The sequence below is a fragment of the Monodelphis domestica genome, chromosome 5, assembly GCF_027887165.1.
Source record: "Monodelphis domestica isolate mMonDom1 chromosome 5, mMonDom1.pri, whole genome shotgun sequence".
NCBI classification, from domain to species: Eukaryota; Metazoa; Chordata; class Mammalia; order Didelphimorphia; family Didelphidae; genus Monodelphis; species Monodelphis domestica.
In genome coordinates, this window is record NC_077231.1 from 60447915 (window position 1) to 60474026 (window position 26112).

The 26112-nt window shown below is 36.0% G+C and overlaps 1 protein-coding gene across 2 annotated transcripts in view; it reads right to left on the minus strand.

Moving 5' to 3' along the window:
* The window catches only part of LIN7A (lin-7 homolog A, crumbs cell polarity complex component), a 214422-nt gene that overhangs the window by 146285 nt on the left and 42025 nt on the right, over nt 1–26112 (minus strand). For both annotated transcript variants that reach the window (XM_056798556.1, XM_007503106.3), the window contains exon 2: nt 21713–21831. In XM_056798556.1, the coding sequence (XP_056654534.1) occupies nt 21713–21831 (119 nt within the window). The remainder of the gene's footprint in view (nt 1–21712; nt 21832–26112) is intronic.

Sequence of the window (26112 nt, forward strand, 5' to 3'; positions counted from 1 at the left end):
AATGCCAAAAAGAAAAAAAATCAGAGAGCAGATGCAATTCTGGATGGCCATAAGGTACCTACCAATGTGTCCAGACTATCACTCAGCAAGCTTTTGACTTGACCTAATTATTACAAATGGTTAGCCACCTTGAACTCTCACATGGGAGAGTTACTCAATTCACTACTTCATTAAGTTCCTGAAAAACTTTGCCACCCTGGCAGAAATGAAAACTGGCCTCATCGTGTCCTCCTAAAATGATGGGCTTCAATATATATACATAAGTATATGTGTGTGTGTATATATATATATATATATATATATATATATATATATATATATGTATATAATATATATATTTATATTCTTTATATAGATAAGAATATCTATTAAATGATAAATGTAATATATTTATATCTACATATTTAAATATCAATACATACAGAAGTGAATGCATATGTCTATATATCCATAAGATATATATATTTAAATGTACCCAGCTTATCTTGTGGGAAATACCCAAATGGAATTTTAAATATTTTTAATCATATTACTTTAAAAATTTTCTTTTAATCAACCAAGTTCCTCTCTTTTATACATTCACAAACACAACAAACATAACCTCTCCCAATGGATTTTATGTAGCTCTTTTTTTAAGAAATGAAAAATTTTAATTATTTCAACTTAGAGGGTCTTCCAAAATCTAGGTCTATCCCTGTGAAAAGTTAATCCACTTCTCTTTGAAACTCCTGCCTAGGGCCCAATCTCCTAGATTGGTGACTGAGTATATGCAAACTAACCCACTTAACCTCATTTATTTACTGATGGCCCCTAGGTGCCAAGACCATGTTTCAGCTTCAAGTCCTATACAAGCATCCAACCCATATACCCAGGCAGTATCTCTGGCTCTTCCTGTCATTACTCATGCTGAACTAAATAGCCTTTCCCAAGACAAAACATCTCTTCCTTGATCCCCTGTTCCCTTTATGTGCCATCTTCCACCATTAGGATTTAAGTAGGACAGGCTCTGTCTCCATTAAAAAAAAAAAATCTTTGCATTCCCTATGCTTAGCATAGCATAGGTGCCTAGCATCTAGTAAGTAAGTCCTTAATATATTTTTCATCCATCCATCCACCCATTCATTCATTCATTCATTCATTCATTTCATCTGTGAATTCCTGAGGAATGGAATACATTTATGAATGAACATTTACAATTCTTACAGGAAGTCTCAGCTGTATTTTGAAACTGAATGAACTGATCCTCAAGTATGCTAAGTTCAAAATCATGCAGCCAATCCATCTCCAAGAGCAAAATTCTGAAGTCTTGACCCCACTCCTCTAATCAGAAGAACCCACTCTGCCAAGGATCAGCGCTGGCTTTTGTAAAAGGTGATTCCACCAACAGAGAAAAGACATGCTTTCATGAGCTGTCACAGCCTAACACATGGAGAGAAGGATGCCGAAGAAATAATGAGCTATTTACATTTGCCATTTGAGGTTACAGGTATTTGAAATTTTTCTTTTGAAAATGTGTTTCTCAAAAAAAAAATTGCTAAGAAGTTGTCATGTGTTTTCATTATGGATATTGTTGGAAGATACCCACAAAGAACAACATCGACATCATTATCATTGCTGTCGGAAAATGTCCCTGGCATGAGGGAGCTGTGGGTGGCATGTTATCTAAGGCAGCAGAGGAGGGAACTCATTTTTTAAAAAAGAAAAAACTAAACCTGAAAATAAACTAAATTTCATTTAACTTTCAGAAGAGATCTGCTGGTTTTAATTAGAAGATGGAAAAGGTGGGGGAAAAAAAGCACAAGATGCAACATTTTTAATGTGAAAGTGTTTCAGAAAAGCGTTTTCTCTCTGGAAGGAAAACTAGGTCAATTTTAGCAACATGAAAGATGATTGGAATCAGAATGCATTATTAACCTGTCCTTAGGGGCGGGTGTGCATGCACGCACACACACACACACACACACACACACACACACACACACACCTGCCTGCCATTGAATTTCCAGAACTTTCCCATTAAATTCTATTAAAATCTGAGGACTTAAAAAAAAAGCCAACTTCAAAAGTTTTAATTAGGTTAAAGATGTTCATTACAACCTACCTCCATCACCTAAAACCTGTCAATTCATACAGATACAAAGAGGTTCTCAATCCCTGATTATTACTGTCACATGCCCATTCATTTTTAACTGAGATACTTGTCAGTGAATTCAGCATGCAATGAAATTGATCCCTTGATCCTTGGTCTATTTCAAAGTCTACAATGATCTTTTGATGGTTCTATCTCTTTATCTCTTATATAAATATATTTATATTTACATATGCATTATTTTACTTATATATAACAGAATTTCATTGACTTGATTAGAAGGCATACAGCCTTTGTAAAATCACAGAAATAAGACGGGGTTAGTCAGACTCTTTGTAGTATCTTGTCCATTCATATTGAGGGATCGACGATTGCCCTTGATTTTAGAGTCTTTACAAGAGTTTTTATTTTATTTTATTTTTATTTTAGCTCTTGTAGCCTAGCCTTAACCTAATTATTAATAACCTAGGCAAGCAGCAGGGAGTAATGGGAAAATCCCTGGATTTGGAGTCAGGGGACCTAGGTTTGAATCTCCATTTTGCTAACTGACTATCCATATGACCTTGGGCAAATCATTTTTCTCCTTGGTACCTTATCTGTAAAAAATGAGGGAGTTGGGCTAGATGACCTCCTAAGGTCATTTGCTCGTTTACATAAGCATGCTAAGCCATTTGTTGCAACCTCTGACTAGAGTAGCTAGATATCACAGTGAATCCTTAATGAGTTCAGATCTGGCCTGAGACACTTCCTTGCTGTGTGACCTTGGGCAAGTCACTTAACCTTGTTTGCCTCATTTGCAAAATGAGCTGGAGAAGAGCCACTCCAGTATTTTTAAGAAAACCTCAAAAAAAAAAATTAAAAAAAAAAAGAAAGAAAACCTCAGATGAGGTCATGAAGTGCCGGGCATCACTAAAACAACTAAATGACAACTAGTCATTTGGGGATACTTCTTTGGACCCTTCTTCCCATTTTTCTCATTCTACTTAAAGAAAAGGCAAAGAAGAAAGGCATTCAAAGAGATACAGTGTGATTCCAACAGGAGTGGGAGAGAGACAATTCATAATATCTTCTGAGGTTGAGACTCCTCCAAAAAAAAGAAAAAAGAAAAAGAAACTAAACAGTGGACATCCAATTGGATTTTCTTTAAAGATATAAAGGTGATCTCTTGCCATTGTTCTCTCTGATATTCACACACAACTGAATGAGGAGGACAGGACCAATTTACTATAAAACATTCAATGTTCATAATCTCTCTACACAGGAAATTGTCTCGTTTCAGGAATTTAAAACTAAACTAAGTTTTGCAGGATACTCTGCATTACATAATCACAGAGATAAGACATGTTCAGTCTGGTATAAAGGAAGGAACAGCAGCTTTCAAGGCAGGAGAACAGAATTCAAGTCCTGGATCTGCTTTTAGGAGACTTTGGACAAGGTGCTTAATAAATGTTGACTATTGATTGTTTGATGAGGAGCTTTCTGATAGATTGGGTATAATAATGATGACAACAATAACAACTATAATGTAGCTCCTTAAAATTTTAAGAACCCTTTAAATTGATATCAGCATAGCCAAATACTTATAAGATCTCCAAAGTATAGAAATTTAAAAGCTTTCAAAATCAAGAAATTCAGTGGAAGAAAATCAATCCATATGAGAACAGGATTAAGTATATATTATCCCCCACAATCCTGTCTGATAGGCAGTGGGGATACAAATATGCACTAATTTCAGTGATTCTAACTCTTTTTTGATTGCATAAGGCTATTATTTTGTTGGGGGCAGTTATGTGGCACAGTGGATGGAAAATCCAGCCTGGAGACAAGAATACTTGAGTACAAATTCAGGCTCAGATATTTACTATCTTTGTGACCCTTGGCAAGTCCCTTCACCCTGTTGGCCTCAGTTTCCTCATCTATAAAATGAGCTGGAGAAGGAAATGGCAAATCATTTTAGTATATTTGCCAAGAAAATCCTAAATGGGTTCACAAAGAGTCAGACTTTAATGAACAATGACTCTGTGATACTAGTTTTGTTGACTTGAACTATATATTCATTAAATAGAATAATTAAAGAAGAATAAACAACTTGTCCTCAGACTGAACTTCCTTCCCAACAAAGAAGGAAAATGAGATTACCATCATGATAGGAATCATGATGATTTATAGTTTACAAAGCTTTTTTCTTACTACAGACTTATGCAACCCAGAGAGAAGAGAGAAGTAGTCCCACTTTACAACTGAAGACACAGATCTAGCCACAAATTTTAAGTGTCTACGCCAGGGTCAGTTAGTTGTCCAACTTCAATCTCATCCTGCAGCTACTTCTATTAAAGCTTGCTGTCAATCAGAGCACTGTCTGTGTGTCTTTTAGTTCCTTAAATAAATTCTTAAAATACTTTTTCTAGTTATTTTTTTAGGCTCTCCCTTAATCCTCTTTCCATTTTTCCAATCTAAAAATGACCCAGTAACTATTTTTAGCCAAAAATACAGATTACTTTCCCTTTTTAATCCTATTTTCAAACCTTTAACCATCTATCTTCCTGAATATCCATTTATAGAGTTGTAAGGGATCCTTCAGCAATAATCTAGTCCAACAAATATCCCCCAAATAATCCCTTTTTACAACATACCTGAAGAAGGATAATCCAGTCTTTGTTTGAAAGACCTCTAATAAAGAGAGACCACTGTGTCACAAAGCAGCCCAGTCTATTTTCTTTGTAAATATTTTTCCCCTAGAACTTGAGAATCATCAACAAACAATGACATTTTAATAGCCAAAGGAGAACATAAAAAGATAATGGCATAAGGAGCCATATGGAAAACCATAAATCTACTAAGTGTGGTCTTTAAGGTATACATAAACTTTTATATGGCATTGCTAATACTACCTCCTCTTATGTGTATTCCCTTTTCTATGTCCTGCTCACTTCTGTTATTTGCAATGTGCTTCTTTGATACTCCTTTCCTTCCTTCCCTTCTTCTGTCTTTTTTGCTTCAAAATCCACTTTTGGAGAGTTCTAATTGTACAAATGGGCAACTAGGCAGCATAATGGTTAGAGCTTTGAGTCTGGAGTCAAGAGGACGTGGGTTTTAAAATTTAAATTTAAGCACATAAATACATGTTTAGTTCTGAACTCTTCGAATGCTGATAACAGAGCAATCCAATGATGAAAACAGTTGTTTTACACCCCCCAGATTGAAATAATGGTTACCAACTGCACTGTGCCATAACAGTGTTTCCCCTTTCTAGAAAGCCTGGATTTGCCTTCCAGAAATATATAGTTATAATTACAGGAGGCCATCTGCCTAGTGAGGAGGTGATCACTCACAAAGTTCTTACTTGGAACATGTCAATGCTGGCATGCCTGGCAGATAGAAAGACACTCCTGCTGGTGAAATTGTTTAAAAAAAAAAGGGGGGGAATGGGAAGTAACACCCTTCTTTCCTGACATGTGTTATTTGTCCTTTGGCATAATTGATGGTCAAAGTCCCCAGTACCTCATTAATACCAAACTCCGGAAATGACATGTCGCTCATTCAGCATTCCCCTCCTAGCTCCCAGAGAAACCCTCACTGCACAGCTGTTCAGTCCAGCCTACTCCTGAGTGTTAATTAACTAAATGATACCGTACTCATTGAAGACTGCTGAATGAAGACAAGACCTGCTACTGATAATACTGTTGGGGGAATGGCTCCCAGCGGCCACGCGTGATGTCAGATGGTCCACAAGGAAATCTTTGGGGCTGGTTAACACTTTGCCATCAGAGTTACACTCAAAGCAACTGGAATTCTTGGTGTGTGATGTACTGGGAGGACAAATGCAGATATGAGACTAAAGCTAGAGCACAAAGCAATGGGCAAAGTGGAACACTAGTAGAAGGGTGAAGCAACTGTGGCCTGAGGTTTGGCTTAATTGGGTGGAGACACAAAAAATCCCAATCAGAACCCATTATCTCTATTCCAGTCTTCTCTACTTCTGTTGAGGACCTCACTCTCCTACCAGTGACCTTTTACTACTTACTTCACTCCTACATAATTAATAATTATAAAAATAACATTTAGATAGTGCTATATCATGCATTGAGCTAAGTGTTTTATGATGATCTCATTTGATCCTTACAACAAGAAAATAGGTGCTATTATATTATGTGGTAATAATTATTATTATATCCCCATTTTATAGATGAGGAAACTGAGATCAAGAGGTTAAGTGGCTTGCTCAGGGTCACACAAATATTATTATCTGAGGTCAAATTTGAATTCAGGTCTTCCTAACTTCAGGCTTGACACTCAGTCCTCTCAATCAGTTGCCAAAGCTTGCCATTTTTACCTCAACTTCTCTCATATTCCCCCCACCCACCCCACTTCAAGACCCTTCTCTCTTCCCATGGCCACCACTCTACTTTCAGGTCTTCATCACTTTGCTCATTCCCTTTTAATTGGATTCCCCACCGCAAGTCCTTCCCTACTCTAACATTCCTCCACATTGCTCCCAAAGTGATTTTCCTTAATTATAGATCTGAACATGTGGGTTCCCAATGGCCTTCTAGGATTAAATATAAAATCCTCTGCTTGGGTTTTTTTTAATTATAAATTTTAGTTTACAGAATGTGTCAATACAGTTTAAAAATTATTTTCTGATATTTTGCAATCTATGTTCTCACTCATCTACCCCTCCCCAAGAAGGCAAGTAATAATGACATAGGTTGTACATATACATCATATAATACACATTTCCACGCTCATCATGTTGTGGAAGAAGACACATATTGCTTACACTAGACAAAAAAGTCATGAAGGAAATAAATTCTGTTTGGTTTATATTTTTAAAATTTTTCTTTTTTCTTTACATTATTTATTGATTGATTGCTTTTCTGCTCTAAAGTTGATTCTAAGATGGAAGGAAAGGGTTTAAAAATTAAAAAAGGACCACATGGGATCATAGCAGATGAAGGTGAAGTGATTTGTTGGGGGTCAGGGGGAAAGAATCTCAGCATGGCTAAAGCATGGAGTCTTGAAGAGTTCTTATGACTCATGGGAAGCATGATTTGGTGTATAGATGCTGGGCTTGGAGTCATGAAGACCTAAGTTTGAACCTTGATTGAGACTCTTTCTAGCTATGTCACCCTTATTACCAGAGGACATTCTTCCATCAAAGGGACTCTCAAATGTCTTCAACATCATAGCTAAGTCCTGAGACATATTAAGATAGAATTATTTGGACAAGGTCCTAAATGAAGTGTGAAAACATGGAAAGGATTAATCAGGCTGGGAAGGTAGATGAGGTTGTAAAGGCTTCAGATGAGTTTGTTTGTTCGTTTTTAATCTAGGGAGCTAGTGAAATTGTAAGAGCAGGGAACAAACAGTCAGATTTAGGCTTTGGGAATTTCACTTTGGCAGTTATGTGGAGGATGACTTGAGGAGCAGAGAGCTTTGGGACAGGGAGACCAATGATAAAACCATTGAATTAGTCTGGATGAGAAGTTATGATGGGTGATATGCCTGTTATGGTTAAAGCGAAGGGTTGCATGTGAGAGACTGTGTAAGTAGAACACAGATATCTTAGCAACCGAACAGATATGGAAAGGGGTTTGAGAAGGGAAATTGAGGAGTAGAAGGTGACTCAAGATTACAAACCTGGTTGTCTAGTAGGATGATGATATCCTAAGTGTAATGTTATATCCAGACTTCCTTAGTTCTCCTTTGCTGACTGGCTCATCATCCATTCCTCTCCCCTTACTTTGGATATACACCAAGGCATCATCTTTGGCCATCACTATCTTCTCTTCTCTCTCCACCCTCTATTTCATCCTCTCCCATAAGTTTAATTGCCATCTCTGTACAAATAACCTATAGATCAATATATCCTGCCTCGCCTCTCTTCTGAACACCTAACATGAAATACCAATAGCCTCTATAGAAAGTTTTGACTTGTGTTTTATAAGTTTATCAAACCCAACACATCTAAAGCAGCTCATCATAATTCTGTCTCCTCTCCCAATTCACTTTCTGCTTCCCAAATATTTCCACCTTCACCCTAGCAACCTTCCCACAGATACCTCTAACTTTACTTCCCCATCCTCCAATTAATGAGTTCTGATTTGACCTAATGAGTGCCATTTAGGAAAGTACCCAGTCCATCCATCCATCCATGATCACTTCTCTCCTGGGTGTAACTCCTGACCTTCCACACGTTTTCACCATTGCCCCACAAACCTCTCTCCCCACTAATAGCTTGCTTTTAGGAGTTGTCCTCTTCCATTAGAATATATCTCCTTGGAGCCTTTTCATTGCTTATATTTGCATTCCCAAAGTTTAGTGGAGTTGCCCGCCTTTATTTTTTTCCCCCTTCTTCCCTTCTCTAAACTAGTAGTGTTAAATGCAAATAGAAATGTATCCCTGCTGGGACTGACTTAGGAACCACAGGTTTATAGTCTATTAAAGTTGTTTCAGCCATGTCCAACTCTCCAAACCCCATTTGGGTTTCTTTTAGAAAAGATACCAGAGTGGTTTGCCATTTTCTTTTCCAATTCACTCTACAGATGAGGAAACTGAGGCAAATAGAGTTAGGTTCCCAGGGTTATGTAGTTTTTAATATATCTCAGACCAGATTTGAACTTCAGAAGATGACTCTTCCTGCCTTCAGGCATTACTCTATCCACTATGCTGCCTACTTGTCCAAAATTTACATTATCTTTTAGCCTATTTTTGTTTATTTTTTATAACATTTCCCAATCACATTTTAATTTGGTTTGGGATACACTCTGGAATTTTCTCAAGTTTGATATTGTGGTGTAAAGCACTCCCCTTCCCAAAGTCTTCATTTCTCTATCACCCAGGTTTTCAATCTTAGTGACTCCTTGACTCCTCTGACTTTCACTTCACTTATTGAATCATTTGCTGGATCTTGTTTATATTTCCACAACTTTTGTTTCATACAGACACCACCTTAGTGAGGTTATCCTCACTTCTAGCCAGAACTATTACAATAGGCTACTAGTTAGTCTTCTGGTCTGGTTCTCCTCATTCCAATCCACCTTCTACATAAAACCCCTGGAATTGTCCTAAAATATCAGTCTGACTGTCACTTCCCTGCTCAGTTGACTCCATTGGCTCCTTACTGCTTCCAGCATCAAACAGAAATGCCTCTGTTTGGCAATGAAAGTCTTTCCTCCCTTTTTTTTTTGGCCTTCTCTACATGATTGCTTTCTTGTCTCTTTTAATCCAGTTAGTCTGTCTCTCTTACTGTCTCTCCATTTCCTAACTCTGAACCTTTGCATTCGCTCTACCCCATGCCTAGAATGCTTTCCCCTCCCTCCCCCTCTGAAAGTCCCTTAGTGTCCTTCAAAACTCAGCTCCAATGCCACTTTCTACCAAAAAAGCCCTTTCTGATTGTCCCCCAAACTTCCTATACCCTTCCTCTCCCAAATCATTTAACTATATTCTCTATATACCCATCTATGAGTACATTGTCTCTCCTGATAGAATGTGAGGGCAGGAACAGTTTCATTGTCTTTGTAACCCCACAAAGAACTTAATAAATATTTATAAATAGGTTAATCCTTCATATAGTTTATGACACACCAACTCGCATAAACTGGACTTCAAGACATAAAGAACCTTCCAACCTTGCCTGTATTTAACAGGAAGATGGTCTCTCTGAATGCCATTGAAGTTAGGAGTTCTGGAAACATCTGTTAAATGAGACAATTAGACTCACTAACCCCTACGATCCCTTCGAGCTCTAAATCTATGATCATACAACCCTATGCTCTGCACCTCTTGTTTTTGACTATTTCCCCCCAAGCCAGTCTTCTTACTTTGGCTGCTGAGTTGTCTGGGAGAAGAATCTAATTATAGGCCAGGGGCATGCATCTCCATTCTACCCTAAATTCTATAGAAAGTGTTTTTTAAAAAGCTATTTCTGGAGGAGCCTGGGAAACCATCTCTGCAGGCTCTAGAAGTACCTGTCCTACCCCTAGGGTTAGCAATTATGTGGTTCCTTAATCTTATTTCTTCAATTTTTCAATGTATTAGAAAGCTCAGAGTCTTGGAATAAAGAAAAGTATTTAGAAATTTGAACAATTAAAAAAATTATAAACAAGACATTTGGCTTTTGATGCTTTGTTTAAAAGGATGTTTATGTCTAGCAAATAAATGTAGAATTTAAACTAATAAATGAAAATTTATAACATTATCTCAGTGGTAGAATGTGTGCTTCAGAGGAAACATTTTCCAACTATTTTTTTATATATAATATATACTATACAATATAGGAAAAGGTATATTATTTATATACCAATACTTTTTCAATATTATTCTTGCCAATATTTTGGCAATATTTTTTCTTTTATATAATAAGTCATAAATATTATATATATATATACACATACACATATATTCATATACCTGGTAGGAGAGACAACTTTTTAGAGCCTATAGAGCTGGCCTCAAAGTCAAAAAGAAATGGAATCAAATCCTCTTTCTGCCATGTCCTGGTTATTTGATCTTGGGTCCTTCATTTAAACCTACTGCAAGGCAAAAACGTTTTCTAACCAGTGATAAGGTCCATGCTTTTTTAAAAAAAATTAAAAACGTTGACATTAAAATCATATAGGAACTACATTTTGATCTGGTTTAGCCTAAATACTGGGGTATTACGGGCTCTGCTTGACACCACTGGCCTAGACGACTCCCCAAGCTTTTAAGGAGCAGAGAAAGAAGTATTGGTAAAGGGAATTCTCTCATACCTCTTCCCTATATAATGAATAATAAGTACAGTATATTCTTTCCCCAATCCTTTTCAGCCTGACTCTTCAAGACCCCATTTGGGATTTTCCTGGTAGATACTGGAATGGTTCACCTTTTTCTTCTCTAGCTCATTTTACAAATGAAGAAATGGAGGCACATAAAGTGACTTGCCCAAGGTCACACAACTAAAAAGTGTCTGAGGCCAGATATGAACTCAGGAAGATGAGTCTTCCTGACTCCAAGCTCATAACTCTATCCACTCTGCCATTTAGCTGCCCAATCCATGAAGAACAACAGAGGGAAACAGGGAAGATAAGTATTTCATTCAAACTGGTTGCCCAAATTGGGGGGAAAAAGTAGGCTCCTAAGTCAAATATAGTTCAATTCAATGTGCCCCTCTGGAGTTCAGCCAGAGGAGAGTGATCAAGATGGCAAAAAAGGGTCTGAAAAACATTTTTAAAGGAAAATAACAACTTGAGTTGCCAGGGACCTTTAAGATTTGCAAAGAACTCATCTCATAAACTCTATGAGGCATTGCAAATATTACCACCATTTTAAAGATGAGAAAGCTGCAACTCAGAGCCTTGTCCAGTCACACAACCAGCAAATGTCAGACTGAATGGAATGAGGCGTTGGAAATAGTCATTCTCAAATATGTGAGTCTATCATGTTGAAAAGGACCTTGGATGTTTTTTTCTTCATCTGGTGCAGTAAGCCCTCCTATGTCATCCTCAAGGGGAGGTCACCGATTTCCAGTTTAAATACTTCTAATCATAGAGAGCTCACAAAAAAGCATTTTATGACATTTTCTTGGCCTTGCTAATATATTTTCATGGAAATATTTTTCTTAAATAATTAGTAATGTCTAACTGTATACAGTACTTTTTGATTTTCAAGGCTCCTTATGTTATATGATGCCATTTAACATTTTCAATAAACCTACAAATATTATTGACATTTCACATATAAGGGGATACAATAAGGAGATACCCAACTCAAAAGGACTGAGCAATTTGCTCATAAACATACCTGCTAATAAAGTAAGTGCCAATAGCAGGATTTGAATCTAGATCTCACCTATCTCCAAGTCCAGCACTCTTTCTCCTATGACATAATTCTGTTTTTTCCTCTGACTCCATTATAAGATATGCTAAATATATCAAGAACATAATTTTAAAATCCCAATGTGCTGTTATAATAATTTGTCCTAGCTACATAGAAATTTGAATTGGGCAAAACTTGGCATATCTATTCACATCTTAATGTTTTTCTTTTTTCATCTGGAATTTAGGGCAGCATATTACCATATCTTAATATTCACTTTAAACATTAATACTCAATTTTAATTATTTGTATTACTTTATAGTCACACTTGTGAAATTAGAACTTTAAATGAGTTCATTTTATTACCCAAGTTCATATTTTTTATAGAAGTAATTCCATATCTCAGTTATGCTGCCATTATACATACCCCAAGGTCCTTCAGTCATGGAAATCCTGAAAAATTCCTCCCTCAATCCTGATGATGTTGTGCCAAAATTAATTAAAGCAAATGAACGCTCTAAATTAATTCCTTCCTCTTAACCATTGTTTGATTAATTGCCTGTGCTTGACAAGATATTTTGTATGAAATATCAACAATATGATTTAAATCACACTCATAATTACTAACTCTTCAACCATAGTAATTAATAAATTACTTTCTTCCCAAGGGACGATCTTCAAACATTTAAAACTGTTCCAAGTGGGATGGTCTCCTGAGCTTCTACTGCTTCCTAATGATCATAGGAAATCTTGGATTCCTCCCAACCCTGTCATCTGGTGACCCAACTTCTTTAACTCTATTGCTATTTCATTTGATCCAAGACTATGGCATCTCATCACTAATGAACTGCTGTCTAACTGTCAAAGGGGTAAAAGGTCCAATTAACACACAGTAAATTCTGATAACTTCCACTCTTTTAGGATGTAGGAGGAATTACTTTATCCTACTCCTAGGATTAAAGGGAACATCACCCTTTTTTCCTCTCTGGCTATGTGGGAGAATCCCATGATTTTCAAATTAATTTTGAGGCAAATGGAATAACAATGCTTCCTCAGTAAAAGAGCATTCAAACATTGTAAATGGAGCTTGAGAATGGATGGGTTTCTTGCCAGTCAGAAACCCTTGGGAAGGGGACATTTCTGGGTGCCATGTTATCGGTAGCATTTTTTTACTTTTGACTTCACTTAATTCTCCAAGATGGTGTGCAAATTATATATTCAAATTCACACTGTTCAAAGTTATAATTCTATGGTAATTGATTCTAGCTCAACAAAAAAATATTGAGTGTGAATTCAAATAAGGCAACCACTTTAAGGAGTTTCAATATTCGCATTAATTGGGACCTAGGGGTAGGCTTTCTTATTCTGACTGTTCTTCTCTTATTTACTGGGATAGAAAACCTAAGAATGCTCCAGGGAGATGTGAGAAGAAAATAATATGGAGGACAGTTATAAAAACTATTTGTGATAAGATTTGAAAAATTCAATATTTTATTTCAAAACTTCCAAACATCTGGATTTTTTAATGTACTTACACAAGGGGCTTTTAACCTGAAGTTCATGCTTTTGTTTTGTTTTGGGTTTTAAAAAAATATATCTTGGTATCTGTATTTAGCATAATAAGTGTTCTCTGTAATCCTCTCTAATACATTTTATCTCTAAAGTTCTGATAAGGGTGGTCCTTATGCAAGACATATGCAACAAAAGGCAAAGAACTCCTGACTTAGACTGCATATTTTCATATGTGTACATGTCTCTTACTCTAAGGTCCTGGAGGGCAGGGATTATTTCATTTCTCTCTTTGTATCTCTTGAGTGAACCACCCTGACTCCATCTTGTGACTCAATTCTGGATCTAGCTCAGGTCTTTATTTATGGGCCTAGTCCATTTTCTGTCTTGTGAGAAAACTTTATTCAATTATGGGCATCATGAGAAAATGTTATTATATTGTTTGAACCCAGCTTTGCAGGACTAGGAAGCTGGATCCCCTCTACATGCTGCATAGAGACCCTTAACCAAAGACCTGTTATGCTGAACAGAAACCCAGTCACATCCAAAGATTGACCCAAGGAATTTTCTCACAATTGTACATCTCAAGAAATTCAAGACATGTTTTATCTGAAAACTTGCCCCATATTCATCAAGCACTTCCTTTGATTGAATACGGACACCTGAGGGGTAGTAGGGCACTTCTTTTCCTAATTTCAGGAAGTGATATCCCTTTGCTCGAGCCCTCCCAACTTGGAGAGTCCCTAATCTTTCCTCCAATTAGAAATCAAATTACCCAATATTGTATCCTAGTTCATTGTTGTCTTTTAATTAATTGGTCTCATTTGATTGTTTTTAATGTATAAAAATCTGTCTCTCCCTGTATTCAGGGTCCAGTGCCAAAGCCGAGGAAGCCTGGTACCGGTTTGTTGAGCAATTGGCAGGCATTGCTTAATAAATCAATATGCTTGAAAGCCTGAACCTTTTTTTCCTCAGTCATTTCACCTTTCATCCATTGTATAAACACAGTGCCTGGCACAGAGAATCCTTTTAGTAAATGTGGTGGTTGATGCCAGTTTTGATAGCTGTCTCACTTCGAACGTGATAACTGTTAATTCTGCTGGGGTTTTTCCCCCTTTCTACTGGGAGGGAGAGAGACAAGAGTTGTCTGAGAATGTTGTAACATAGACAAAATCTACAGAAAGCATAGCTTCAGAGGCGATTGGATGTGGGACCAAGGGATAACTTCCAGTTACTCATAGACATATCAAGAGTCACTCAGATATCTAGAAGATGGCTATGTCTACCCTGCAAGATACTGTAGTCAGGAATAAGATAAACCCAAATTCTGACACGACTCATTGGAAGGGAAGAGATCCACGCCTTACTGCTAAAAATACATGTTGGTTCATAGGAACACATTATTGTATTGTAGTGTATAGATTGTATACACATACAGTAGTGTAGGTGGGAAGCAGAAACATAATGACCTCTACCCACCTAACTCTTAGCTTTTGTCTCTGTGCTTTCCCCCACCTTTTCAGTCTGATGAAACCAATTTCTCAGAATCAAGTTTCTAAAGGCTAGGCAGCTCAGTGAATAGAACACTGGACTTGGAACTCAAGGAAGACTTGAATTCAAATATGATCTCTGATCTTCACTAGGAGTATGACCCTGGGCAAGTCTCACTTAACCAATTTGCTTCAGTTTCCTCATCTATAAAATACAAAGAGTAACAGAAGTTACTTCACTGGGTTGTTGTGAGGATCAAATGAGATAATCTTTGTAAAAAGCACTTAGCATAGCACTTGGAACATAGTAGGTTGTCCAGTTGAACATCTGGCAGAGTGAGCACTTCTGGGAGACAAAACATTTCTAGCAGAAACCAGAAGGGAATGGATTGCTACATGACCCCATGAAAAGAATTTAGAATTCTAAAAGTTTGAACTGTCCCTCGAAGCAAGTGCCAAGACCACAAAAATCCCTTTTGTGTGTGTTCCAACACAAATATACCACGATTCCATGTATTGTATGTTCTCATTTAGAGTACATAGTTCATAGACAACATGCCATTATTTGGTGGAGGAAATGTATGATGGCTACACAGTTTTTTAAATCATGCTATTTCACTAAAGGTTTTGCTTTGACTTAGTTCTTCTTGCTAACAGGGTTTAGCAAAGGGTTTAGAAGCTAGGGTTTTATATGGATGTGGATACATAGAATACATTCAACTTGGTAAAACCTTGTTTGGAAAATCTACATTGTGAGTTGAAGACAAGACAGAGAGGGTATTCTCAGGCACCACAACATATGTCAGGAAATTTTTCCCTCAGCTACTATTTCAAAAAAACTCTCTAGTAGGATAGGAGGGGAGCAGAGTTAGGAGTCAAGTAACAATGATATTTCTTTCTGGTTTTCAAAGGTAATACAAAATTGCATTTTTGCCAGGATAGAAAAAGGAGCCTCCCAAAGCAGCAAAATTGTGGCTAAGGTTAGGATTTTTTTTTCTTTTGTTTTTTAATACTATTGGTGCTCAGACTTCATAATTCCCATAAGCTCAGTAGAGGTAGCACTCTAGAAAACCAGCTTGTCAATTTTGTTGCTGTTAATATTGGTGAAAGTTGAAATATCTGACTGCTAAAGTATTTTTTAATCAAGACATCTGTATAAAACAAATACACAAGTATTATTCACAGTATTTGAATGTCCTTAGGTAAATCAGACATAGAAAGAGCTAAGGATCACAGTGAATTATTAACTCAGCACAAGTAATTAAACTTCTGCTGTTAGAAAATTAAGGATGACATAAATTAGAGTCAACCTTGTTAGAGAGATGAAGTAATTCTCCAGTTATTCTTGGCGCTATTCAGATCACTTGTACAATATTGCCTTCAGTTCACCACATGGAGAATATAGAAAGAGCTACTTAATGAGAATTCAGAGGAGAATACTAAAGAATATTAGATGACAAAGAGTAAGACCAGCCAGTTAAGAAATTTAAAAAAAAAAAAAACTTTTTTTGTGACAGATCTTTGAAAATATAAAGCTTTTCTAGAAAACATGATTGCCCGATTCCACAAAGGATGATTTATTTTGATATGAGGGACTTGTAACTTATCATATTAGGGCCACTCAGAGTGTCTTGATCATATGTTGACAAAGATTAGAAAGAATATCTCAGGAATTTACTTTTCTAGAATTCTCTGAAATTAAGTAAATTCTTGGCTTTATAAATGAATTATATTTTTTTCTGAAAATAAGAGAGGCTATCTCAAGCTTCCTTCCTGTTCTTATTACATATATACATACTTGTATAAATATATGAATGTGTCTAGATGTAATCAGAATTTTCCTATTTTCTGTATTTTATTATTTTTAATAATAAATTATCTCATCCTATAATAAATACCATATCAAAAAACAGAATCAAATAGAGTTTATGAAATCACTGTTAGAAAATCTATAGCCATTATTTGTTTTTTAATAAATTGTTTTTATTGTTTTAGAAAAATGTTAATGAACTATTTTTAGGCAAAAGATAAATAGGAGTGAATAAATCAGTACAATTCATATCTTTACAGATATTTGTGATTTTATGGATCTGCATGCATTATTTGAATAGACACACCAAAAATTTCATATATTTATGTAAATATTTCTGCTGAGTATATCTGTGTATGCACATGTAAAATATTTAAATCTACTTAGTATTATTAACCATAATAAAATAACAATAATTATACCAGCTAACATTTTAAAAGAACTTACCATGCTAAGTATTATACAATTATTATCTCATTCGATTCTTAAAACAATCTTGGAAAGTAGGTGCTATTAATATCCCCATTTTTTTATTGACCTGCAACCTGAGGCAAATTATGGTTAAGTGAGTCACACAGCTAGTTAGTGTCCTAGATTGGATTTGAACTCACATCTTCCTAACTCCAGACCTAGTCCTCTATCCACTATGCCACCAAGTTGCCTAATAATAATAATAATAATAGTAAAAGTAATAATAATGATATCAATGGAAAGAGAATTAGCTGCCAAATTAGGAAGATCTAGATTCAAGTCCCACCTCAGCCGGGTTCCGTGATCCTACACAAGTATTATTCTTTCAGTTGTCCCCAGGCATTTCAATAAGATAGCAATTTGCAAACCATTGCAGCTCTGTATCATAAGGAGTGTCCTTACTTCTAATCCCCTCCACCAATGAAATTACAGGATATACATACATGTATGTATATGCATATAATACTTAAGTATAGATCTGATTATAATTTCATTTTCAAGAGCACATTTTTACAAATTTTCACTAATTTCTTATGTTTTCACAACAAATTTCAAGGTAGGAAAATGTTGTCTCTGTCTCAGTTAATGTGTGATATATAACACTTGGGAAATTCAAATTCATTTTAATCTACTCATGAAAATTAATGGTTTTCTTGACAGCACAAGTCCTTACTTCAAACAAGGAAATAATTGACCTCGACAGCAAAAATGGAAAGAGAACTATAATTAATGAATTTTTAAACCAGTCTTCCTTACACATTATGAAAGTCTGCTGGCTTACACAGTTATGAATAGTAAAGAACGTTAACTGCCTTTTTCTTCTTTTTCCATAAAACCCAATGTGAAGGACAATCTGATTTTTAAAAAATAATGATAATTTTTTTTAAATTGTAGATTCCTTGGCCAATCCAGAGAAAGAAAAAAAAGGTTAAAAGACTAGTTAACTGGGCAGGAAAATCACAATTATCAATCATTATGCCAAAAATAGGACTTGGGACTTCTAGACCTATGATCTCAACAGAAGGAAAAATGCTCACTTCACCAGACTGATGTAAAACACAACTTATGTGAAGACTCTATTATTTGGAACTACTGCGTGAGTACATGTAATTACAAGCTTCTGAAAATATGTACTATTTATTTTATCATCTGTAATTGCACACAGAAACAGGGCAACGTTAAAGTATTTACACAACTGTGCTGTGCAGAGTGTTTGTAAAGGTCTGTTTAGTTAGTTATCTTTTAAGATCAATGACCCATTAGTGCAATTATAGGCTAAAGCCTCTGAGAATCTGTTCCAGTTAACTAAAAGTGACACTGATGACATAATGGACATATTGTGCACATTGTTTAAAATGTACTTTTATTGAGGAGAAGCTAAATAAATCGAACCAAGGATTTATGAAGTCATTTACTAATTTACCTTAATAAAAACATATGGCACTGGTTTAAGAAATAAATTAAGCATTTTGGGAGCATCCAATTTCTTTTTACACTCATAGAATTTTTGATGTGGGAATAGACCCCAGAAATTATCTAGTCCCAAGGATCTCATTTTACAGCTGAGGAAATCGAGGATGAAAGAGGTTGGACTTTTCCAAGGTTTCACAGGTAGCTGGTAACAGAGAAATGATACACCGTGTGTGTATTTCTGAGAAATAATTCTCATCTATTCTCTTACTTTGGCAACTTTCATCAATTAGAAAATTTTCATATACTCTATATATTTGTTGTTCTTTAGTCATTTTTAGTTGTTTCAGTCATTTCTGACTCTTCACGAGAAAACCCATATGGAGTTTTCTTGTCAAAGATTCTGAAGTGGTTTGTTTTTACCATTTCCATCTCATTTTATAGAGGAGGAAACTGAGGTATAGTTAAGTGTTTTGTCCAGAGGCATATAGTAAATGTCTGAGGCCAGATTTGAACTCAGGAAGATGAGTCTCCTGACTCTGGTCCTGGCATTCTATCCACTGTACCACCTAGTTGCCCCTACATGTCTAGCTATGCATACCAGGCATCTACATTCTTTCATTATCTGAAGCACGGCATGGAATCCAGTTACTGACTTACTCCTTGATAGTGGAATAATTGAATCTTCAGTCAAAGAGGACTTTATAGGTAACTTAGACCCACCAATCAGTCTTACAGAAATTCCGGAGTAAGAAATCCAGCTTTTTCTTGAAAAGTACCAATTAGAGGGAACTCAGTCTTTCACAAATTAACTCTTCCATTGTAGGACAATACTGTGTTAGAAAACATCTACTTATAGACCTGGTTTCTCCCCTTTGGGGTCATTTTCACTTTCTATGACTGCCCTCTAAATAACATTTCTTCAAATAGTTTTCCCTTTTCCCAGTATCTTCAACCCCTTCTTTTACAAATAGTTTCTCAACTCCTTCACTATCCTCAATATACTCGTTCATCAGTTTCCTATTTACCAAGGGACACAAAAAATTGGAAAAGAAAGCATAATATGTGACCGATACAAAGCAAAGTGGGACTAATTTCCTTAATCTGGTCATTCTTAATAGCTAGGTTTTGAATAGCAATGTAATTGCATTATTGACTTAAACTGGAATTATGTTTAAAGGGAATGCCCAAATAGATTTCTTATGAGCTCCTGCCTGACCATATAGCTACAAACCTATATTTAGTGCAATTATTTATTTTTTAATCTAAAGGAAGGATTTCTTTTTTATTTCCATTAAGTGATACATTGATAGTTTGGGTCTATGAAAGACTATCTTAAGTGTTTCACTGAAATTGATTTGCATCATATCAATGACATGCCCTATTTTATCAATTTAACTAACTTATTTTTAAAAACGAAATGGTTTGTTCTGCATGTCTGACATCAACCAGTTGTATGATGTTGGGCAATTGGCATAATCTTGGCTTCCTCATCTGTTGAATGAGTGGGTTGAACTAGATCAAGTTTCTAAATCTGGGGTCTATGAATTTTTTAAAAAATGTTTTAATAATTATATTTTAAAATAGTTGTTTTCCTTTGTAAACCTCTGTCTCTTAAGGTGCGCAAAAGATACAGTGGAAGACCTGAGTTCAAATTTGGACCTTGGAAACTTACTATCTGTGTGACCCTGGCCAAGTCAATCTCTGTTCACCTAAATATCATCTGTGAAATGATAATGATACTAGTGGTGGTAATGATGATGGTGATGATGATGATGAATTAAAAGCCTTATTCTATGATGGGATTTTAGGCTTTATTAGACTGCCCAAAGAGTGCAAACACAAAAGTTAAAAAACTTTGATTTAGATGATCTTATTTACTTTTTTTAAAGCTAACTTCTGTGATTCTGTGAGGTTAATGAATGTTGTTCTTGATGAACACAACCTCCACATGATTGCCACTTTCTCTTCTTGGTGCTCACAAATAACCAAATTCAATTATCTGTCCAAGGAATTTGCTAGCAATCAAATTTCCTGGTTTCCATCGTGACCTTAGTTGTACTTGTACAAAATAAAGGGAATCTTTTTCCTTTTTCTATTCTCAGAATAGGTACCTAAGAATGGTACCTCTTCTATTCTCAGAGGTTACCTGCACAACTCCTGCCATCAACTCTTTGAGCCCCACGGGAGATCTGATGCCTAGATTTGGAGATTTGAATTCATCTTTTGCAGCTAGGTAGTATAAAGAACAGAGGTTAGATCTGGAGCTGGGAAGACTTGATTTCAAAATCTGGCTTTAGACACTTAACTGTGAGATCCTGAGCAAGGAACTCAGTTTCCTCATCTGTAAAAGAGTAGCATCTACCTAACATGTTTTTTTGTGAGGACAGCTTACTAGCTCCACAACCCTAGGTCAGTCAATTAACTTCTGTCTTCCTTAGCTTCTTTTTTGTAAAAATAGGGGAAATAAAAGCTCACAGGGTAGTTGTAAAGACCAAATGGGATTAGATTTGTAAGATGCTTTGTAAACCTTAACATACTATAGAAATGTTAGCTTAATTATTATCTTATGACTTCAGTATCTGAAATCAGTGACCACATCATTTATCTTTGTAAATTCCATTCCTCCATCTGGGACATCAAAGAAAATTTTAACATAATCACAAGCAAAATTAAGACCTCAACAGAGTTCAAGATGTTGAAGGTAAAAGAAGGAAACATTTAAATAATTGTCAATTCACTGGTAAGTCACGAATCTCTCTGTTAAACTTCTGAAAGTGGGTTAAAGAAAACCCAGTCTCTACTCACTAAAAAGCAGCCTCAGTCTCCAGGGAGCTTCATATGACCATTACACAACAGTGCCATGCTCACATGTCCCCATCTCCCCAGGATGCAATCTCTCGCCAGCTACCCATATGTAGCATTTGTTTTTGTAAGAACGTACAAATCTCATGCGAGTCTAATTTAAGAATTTCACAGAATAGATTGTGTTTTATCATCTGTCCAAGAAGCTAAAAAAGGAAAAGACAAAGATTTAGTTCCAGTCTATTTCCCTGTTTACAGATTATATGCAGAAAACAAGTCTACTTGTATGACATATGGCTGAATGCAATGACTAAAAGCTGGATGCCATACCTCGCGAATAGCTGTGCAAAACTCACTCTGCAGAACCTTTTTGAGGGACTGTAGCTTTTGAACTGGTACCTCTCCAGATTCTTGTAGTTTCTCCAATAATTCAATTGCTCTTGCAACATCTGAATGGATAGAAAAGAAATAGTAAAGAGAAGCCTAGAATAAATTCCCTCTGAAATAGAATTACAATATCATCCTACAACACAATATAAAAACACAACACTATAAATATAATTGGTGTTTACTAAGCATCTAAAATGAGCAGAATAGTAGCTAGGAGGCATAAAATATTTAGATAAGATTGCCTATGCTTTTACAGATTTATAGAATTTGAAAGTCGCAAAGGATCTCAGTGGACATCTGGTCCAACATATACAGAAGGAATTCCCACTATAGCAGAACTGACAAATTGTCATCCAATCTGCACTTGAAAACATCCAAGTTTAGGGAGCCCACTATCTAATCAAGGAAAACCATTCCACTTTGGGGACAGTTCGAATTTGTAGGAAATTTTCTGTGTGTGTGGTTTTTCCTGACATTAAATCTAAATTATGTCTGCATCTTGCACCCATTTTTCCTGGTTTTGCCCTTTGGATATAAACAGAGTAAGTCTCGTCTCTTCTTTACATGAAAACCTCTAAAATAGAGCTACCGTGTATCTTCCCCAGTGTTCTCTTCTCCAGGATAAACATACTTAATTTCTTCAATCAGTTATCCTATGACATAATCTTGAGCCTAATTACCCTTCTGGTTGGTCTCCTCAGGACCCTCTCCAGTTTATCAGTATCATTTTTAAATGGGGCGCCCAGAATGCAACCCCAAACTACTGCCGTCATCTGATGAGGGCAGAATTCAGAGGCAACTTCTATCTCGCTATTCCTGGAAGCTCTGCCTCTCTCAGTACAATCCAAAATGGCACCAATATTGGCAGCAGCCACATCACACTACTGATTCATATTAAGTTTGCAGATGACTAACACCCCATCTCCCCAGATCTTTTTCAGAACTACTGTTGTCTAGTCATGCCTCTCTCTCGTCTTGAGCTCTTGAAGCCGTTTTTGTTTTGTTTACACCAGGGTAAGCTTCTATTTGTCCCCACTGAATTTCATCTTATTAGTCTCATCCCAGTGCTCTAGGCCATTAAGACCTTTCTGGATTTTGACTGTGCCATCTACTGTGTTAGCTAGTTATCCCTCCTATCTTTGAGTCATCTGCAAATTGGATGAATGTACCTTCTATGCTTTCAGCCAAGTCATTAATAAAATGTTAATTCAGTAATAATCATTAGCATCTGCATTTCAATGTCATATACTTTATTTCTTTTTATCTCCACAACAACTGTGAGAGGTAGATACTAGTTATTGGCTTCATTTTATTGACAAGAAATTAGAACTTGGAAGTTTTAAGACAAAGTTTAGGTTAAGACACAATCTTTGGATTCAATAATGTTGAAAGTCATTTACATAATAAATTAAAGTTTTCACTTGTCATTTGATCCTCTCAATAATCCTGTGAAGCAGGTACTACAGGGGTTGTCACCATTTGGACAGTAAGTATCAGAGACAAGATTTGAACTCAGCACTCTGTCCACTCTACCACTCCATCTCAAACAGTTTACAGGAAAGTCAGAGGATAAGATCCCTACAAAGATAGCTAGAGTAGACAGTATTGCTTAAATGAATTACAGTTACAAAGTTCTATGTGGCTTTTAAAAAGGATGATCAAATACTTGTATACGTGGTTCCTGATGGGGAGTCAGGCAAGGGGGATGTCAATCATGACAGTATCCTATAGAAGAGGACAGCTGAATGTGATTTTAATGATGGGCAAGAATTAAAAAAAAAAATAAATAAAAGGGAGGGAAGCTGTTCCAATTCTAAACATAATCATTTCAGAAGAAAAGTAAAGTGCTTGTTTCCAGGGACAAACTAGTCTATAAAATGGGAAATTTAAGCCCATAGAGGAGACTGAAATGGGATAAAGTGAAAAGGTGAGATGATGATATTTTGTGGAGGACCCTGAATGCCAGACTGAGAAACTCAAACTTTACCTAGTGGGCAACATGGAAACCCTGAAGATATCCGAGACAAGGAATGAAATGACCAGTTTCATGCCTATGAAAAGCTATTCTAGTAGAAGTGTATAGAATGGATTGGAAAGCTGGGAGAAAGAGAGAGGAAATAGGAATCTCTGGAAGAAGGTCACTGCAATCATCCAGGTGAGTTATAATGAGTGTCTGCACTCAGGTGGCAGAAATAAAAGTAAAGAGGAGAGGTAGGAACTCTAGAAATGTTGTGGGAAAAGAACTACTATTTTAACTTATTCAAACAGAATCGTGGGCTCCCACAACCAGAAGAGACAATAACCATAACACCATTTATATGGCATTTACTATGTTCCAGATACCATACCAAGAGCCTTACAATTATACTCATTTGATCCTTCCAAGAACTCTATAAGGTAACTGCTATCATTATCTATGATTTACAGATAAAGAAACTGAAGTAAAGAAGTTTAATGACTTGCACAGGGTCACACAGCTAATAAGCATCTGAATCCCTATTTGAACTCGTCTCCTTGACTCCAAACTGTGCCTCTGTGCCACCAATTTTAAATCCAACACATATATGAACAGGAAAACCCTGCCCCATGTCCCTGAGAGTATTACAGATTCCACTTGAAGAACTTTAATGACAGATAACCCAATGTTATCATGGCATAATAGAAAAAAAACACAGGGAACATGAATAACTACTGAGCTAGTCTGTGAAGTATTTCAACAAGCAAGGGTGAAGGACTGAGTTCCAGTGAAGACAGATTTCCTGAATGTCCAGAGGCAAGGAAAGACCTTCAAAGAAATGTAGAGCATGTAAAAAGGGGGTGTGAAATGAGGGTGGAATGATATTTAGATTGAGACTAGAATGATCATATCCTTGCATTAGGATTATTTTATCAGATATGTGAAGAATGGAGAATGAATTGGATAGAGGAGACTGAAGGCAAGAAACCAGTAAGAAAGTTGTTAAAATAGCACAGACAGGTTTTAGTTAGAGATCATAGCTTTACATTTGGAAGGAACATTAGAGTTTATTTAGTCTGGCTCCTTTATTTTACAGTTTAGGAAACTGAAGTCCAAAGAGGTTATGTCCAAGGTCATTCAGGAAATAAATGGCAGGAGGAGATGAGAACCCAAATCAAGATGGAAACACTCTTGAGTGGAAAAAAACAAAATCAGTAGGTCATATAGACCCTAAAAAAGTCAGGCAGAAAGAAAGATCATATACAGCAAATTATTCATGTCACCACTTTGGAGGAATAAAAAAATGAAAAAAATAAACTGGAAATGACTAAACCAATGGAGAGGTAGAGTGAGGTAATGAATAGAGAGCTGACCTTTTAGTAAAAAAACATTGTGTTCAAATTCACATTTCTGATCTCTCCTGGATGGGTATATGTGATCCCAGCAAATCACTCAATCTCTCATTGTTTCAGGCAACTCACTTAAGACCATAATTTGCAAAGTAAATACTCACTTACATGTTAGAAAAAAAAATCTCTTCAGTGAAACATTCCCTGTATCAGTGAAACCAAAGATTTCAGCAGAAGAAAAAACAAGAATTATGACTATGAAGATTCCAGAGAAGCATTGGAAGACATTTGAACTGATGCAAAATAATATAAGTAGAATGTAGGAAACAGCATAAAGTATTGTTACAACTAAATAAGTGCAAAGAATGAACAAAAACAAAACTTGCACTTTTTAACTGTAATGATTGAGGCTATACCCAAAGAAGTGATGAATAAAGGCACATTCCTTCCTTGCTTCTTTTTAGGAGTGGGAGACTTTAAATTTGGAAGATGTCTTATACTGAAAGACTTGGCTGATGTGTGGATTGGTTGTGCTGTCTATTTTTCCTTGTTTTTATTGTTTGTTACAATGGATGAAGACAAGGTTGAAGAGAAAGGAAGGATATACTCAGAAAGAATGATGTAAAATCAAAATATATCAGTAATTTGTTTAAAATTTAAACTGTTGAACAACAAATGAGGAAACCCAGATTTAGAGACAATGTGACTAAGTCAAGGTAATAGAAATAATTAGTGGCTGAACTGATCCTATGCCCTAGGCCTTCCAATCCCAAATCAAGTACTTCATCCACTGGACCACATAATAATTCTCAATTTAGCAATTTGGAAAAAGAAAAATCTCCTCTTTTTTACGAAAAGTTTCCACACTAAAGAGCTGAAAGAGCAAAAAGTAAATAGTATTTTAGGGAGTTTCATAATACCCTTTTAAACAAACATTTATCATCTGCCTTAGAATCAGGACCAAGTATAAATTCTAAGGCAGAAGAGTGGCAATTGGAATTAAGCAACTTGCTCAATCACACAACTAAGAAGTG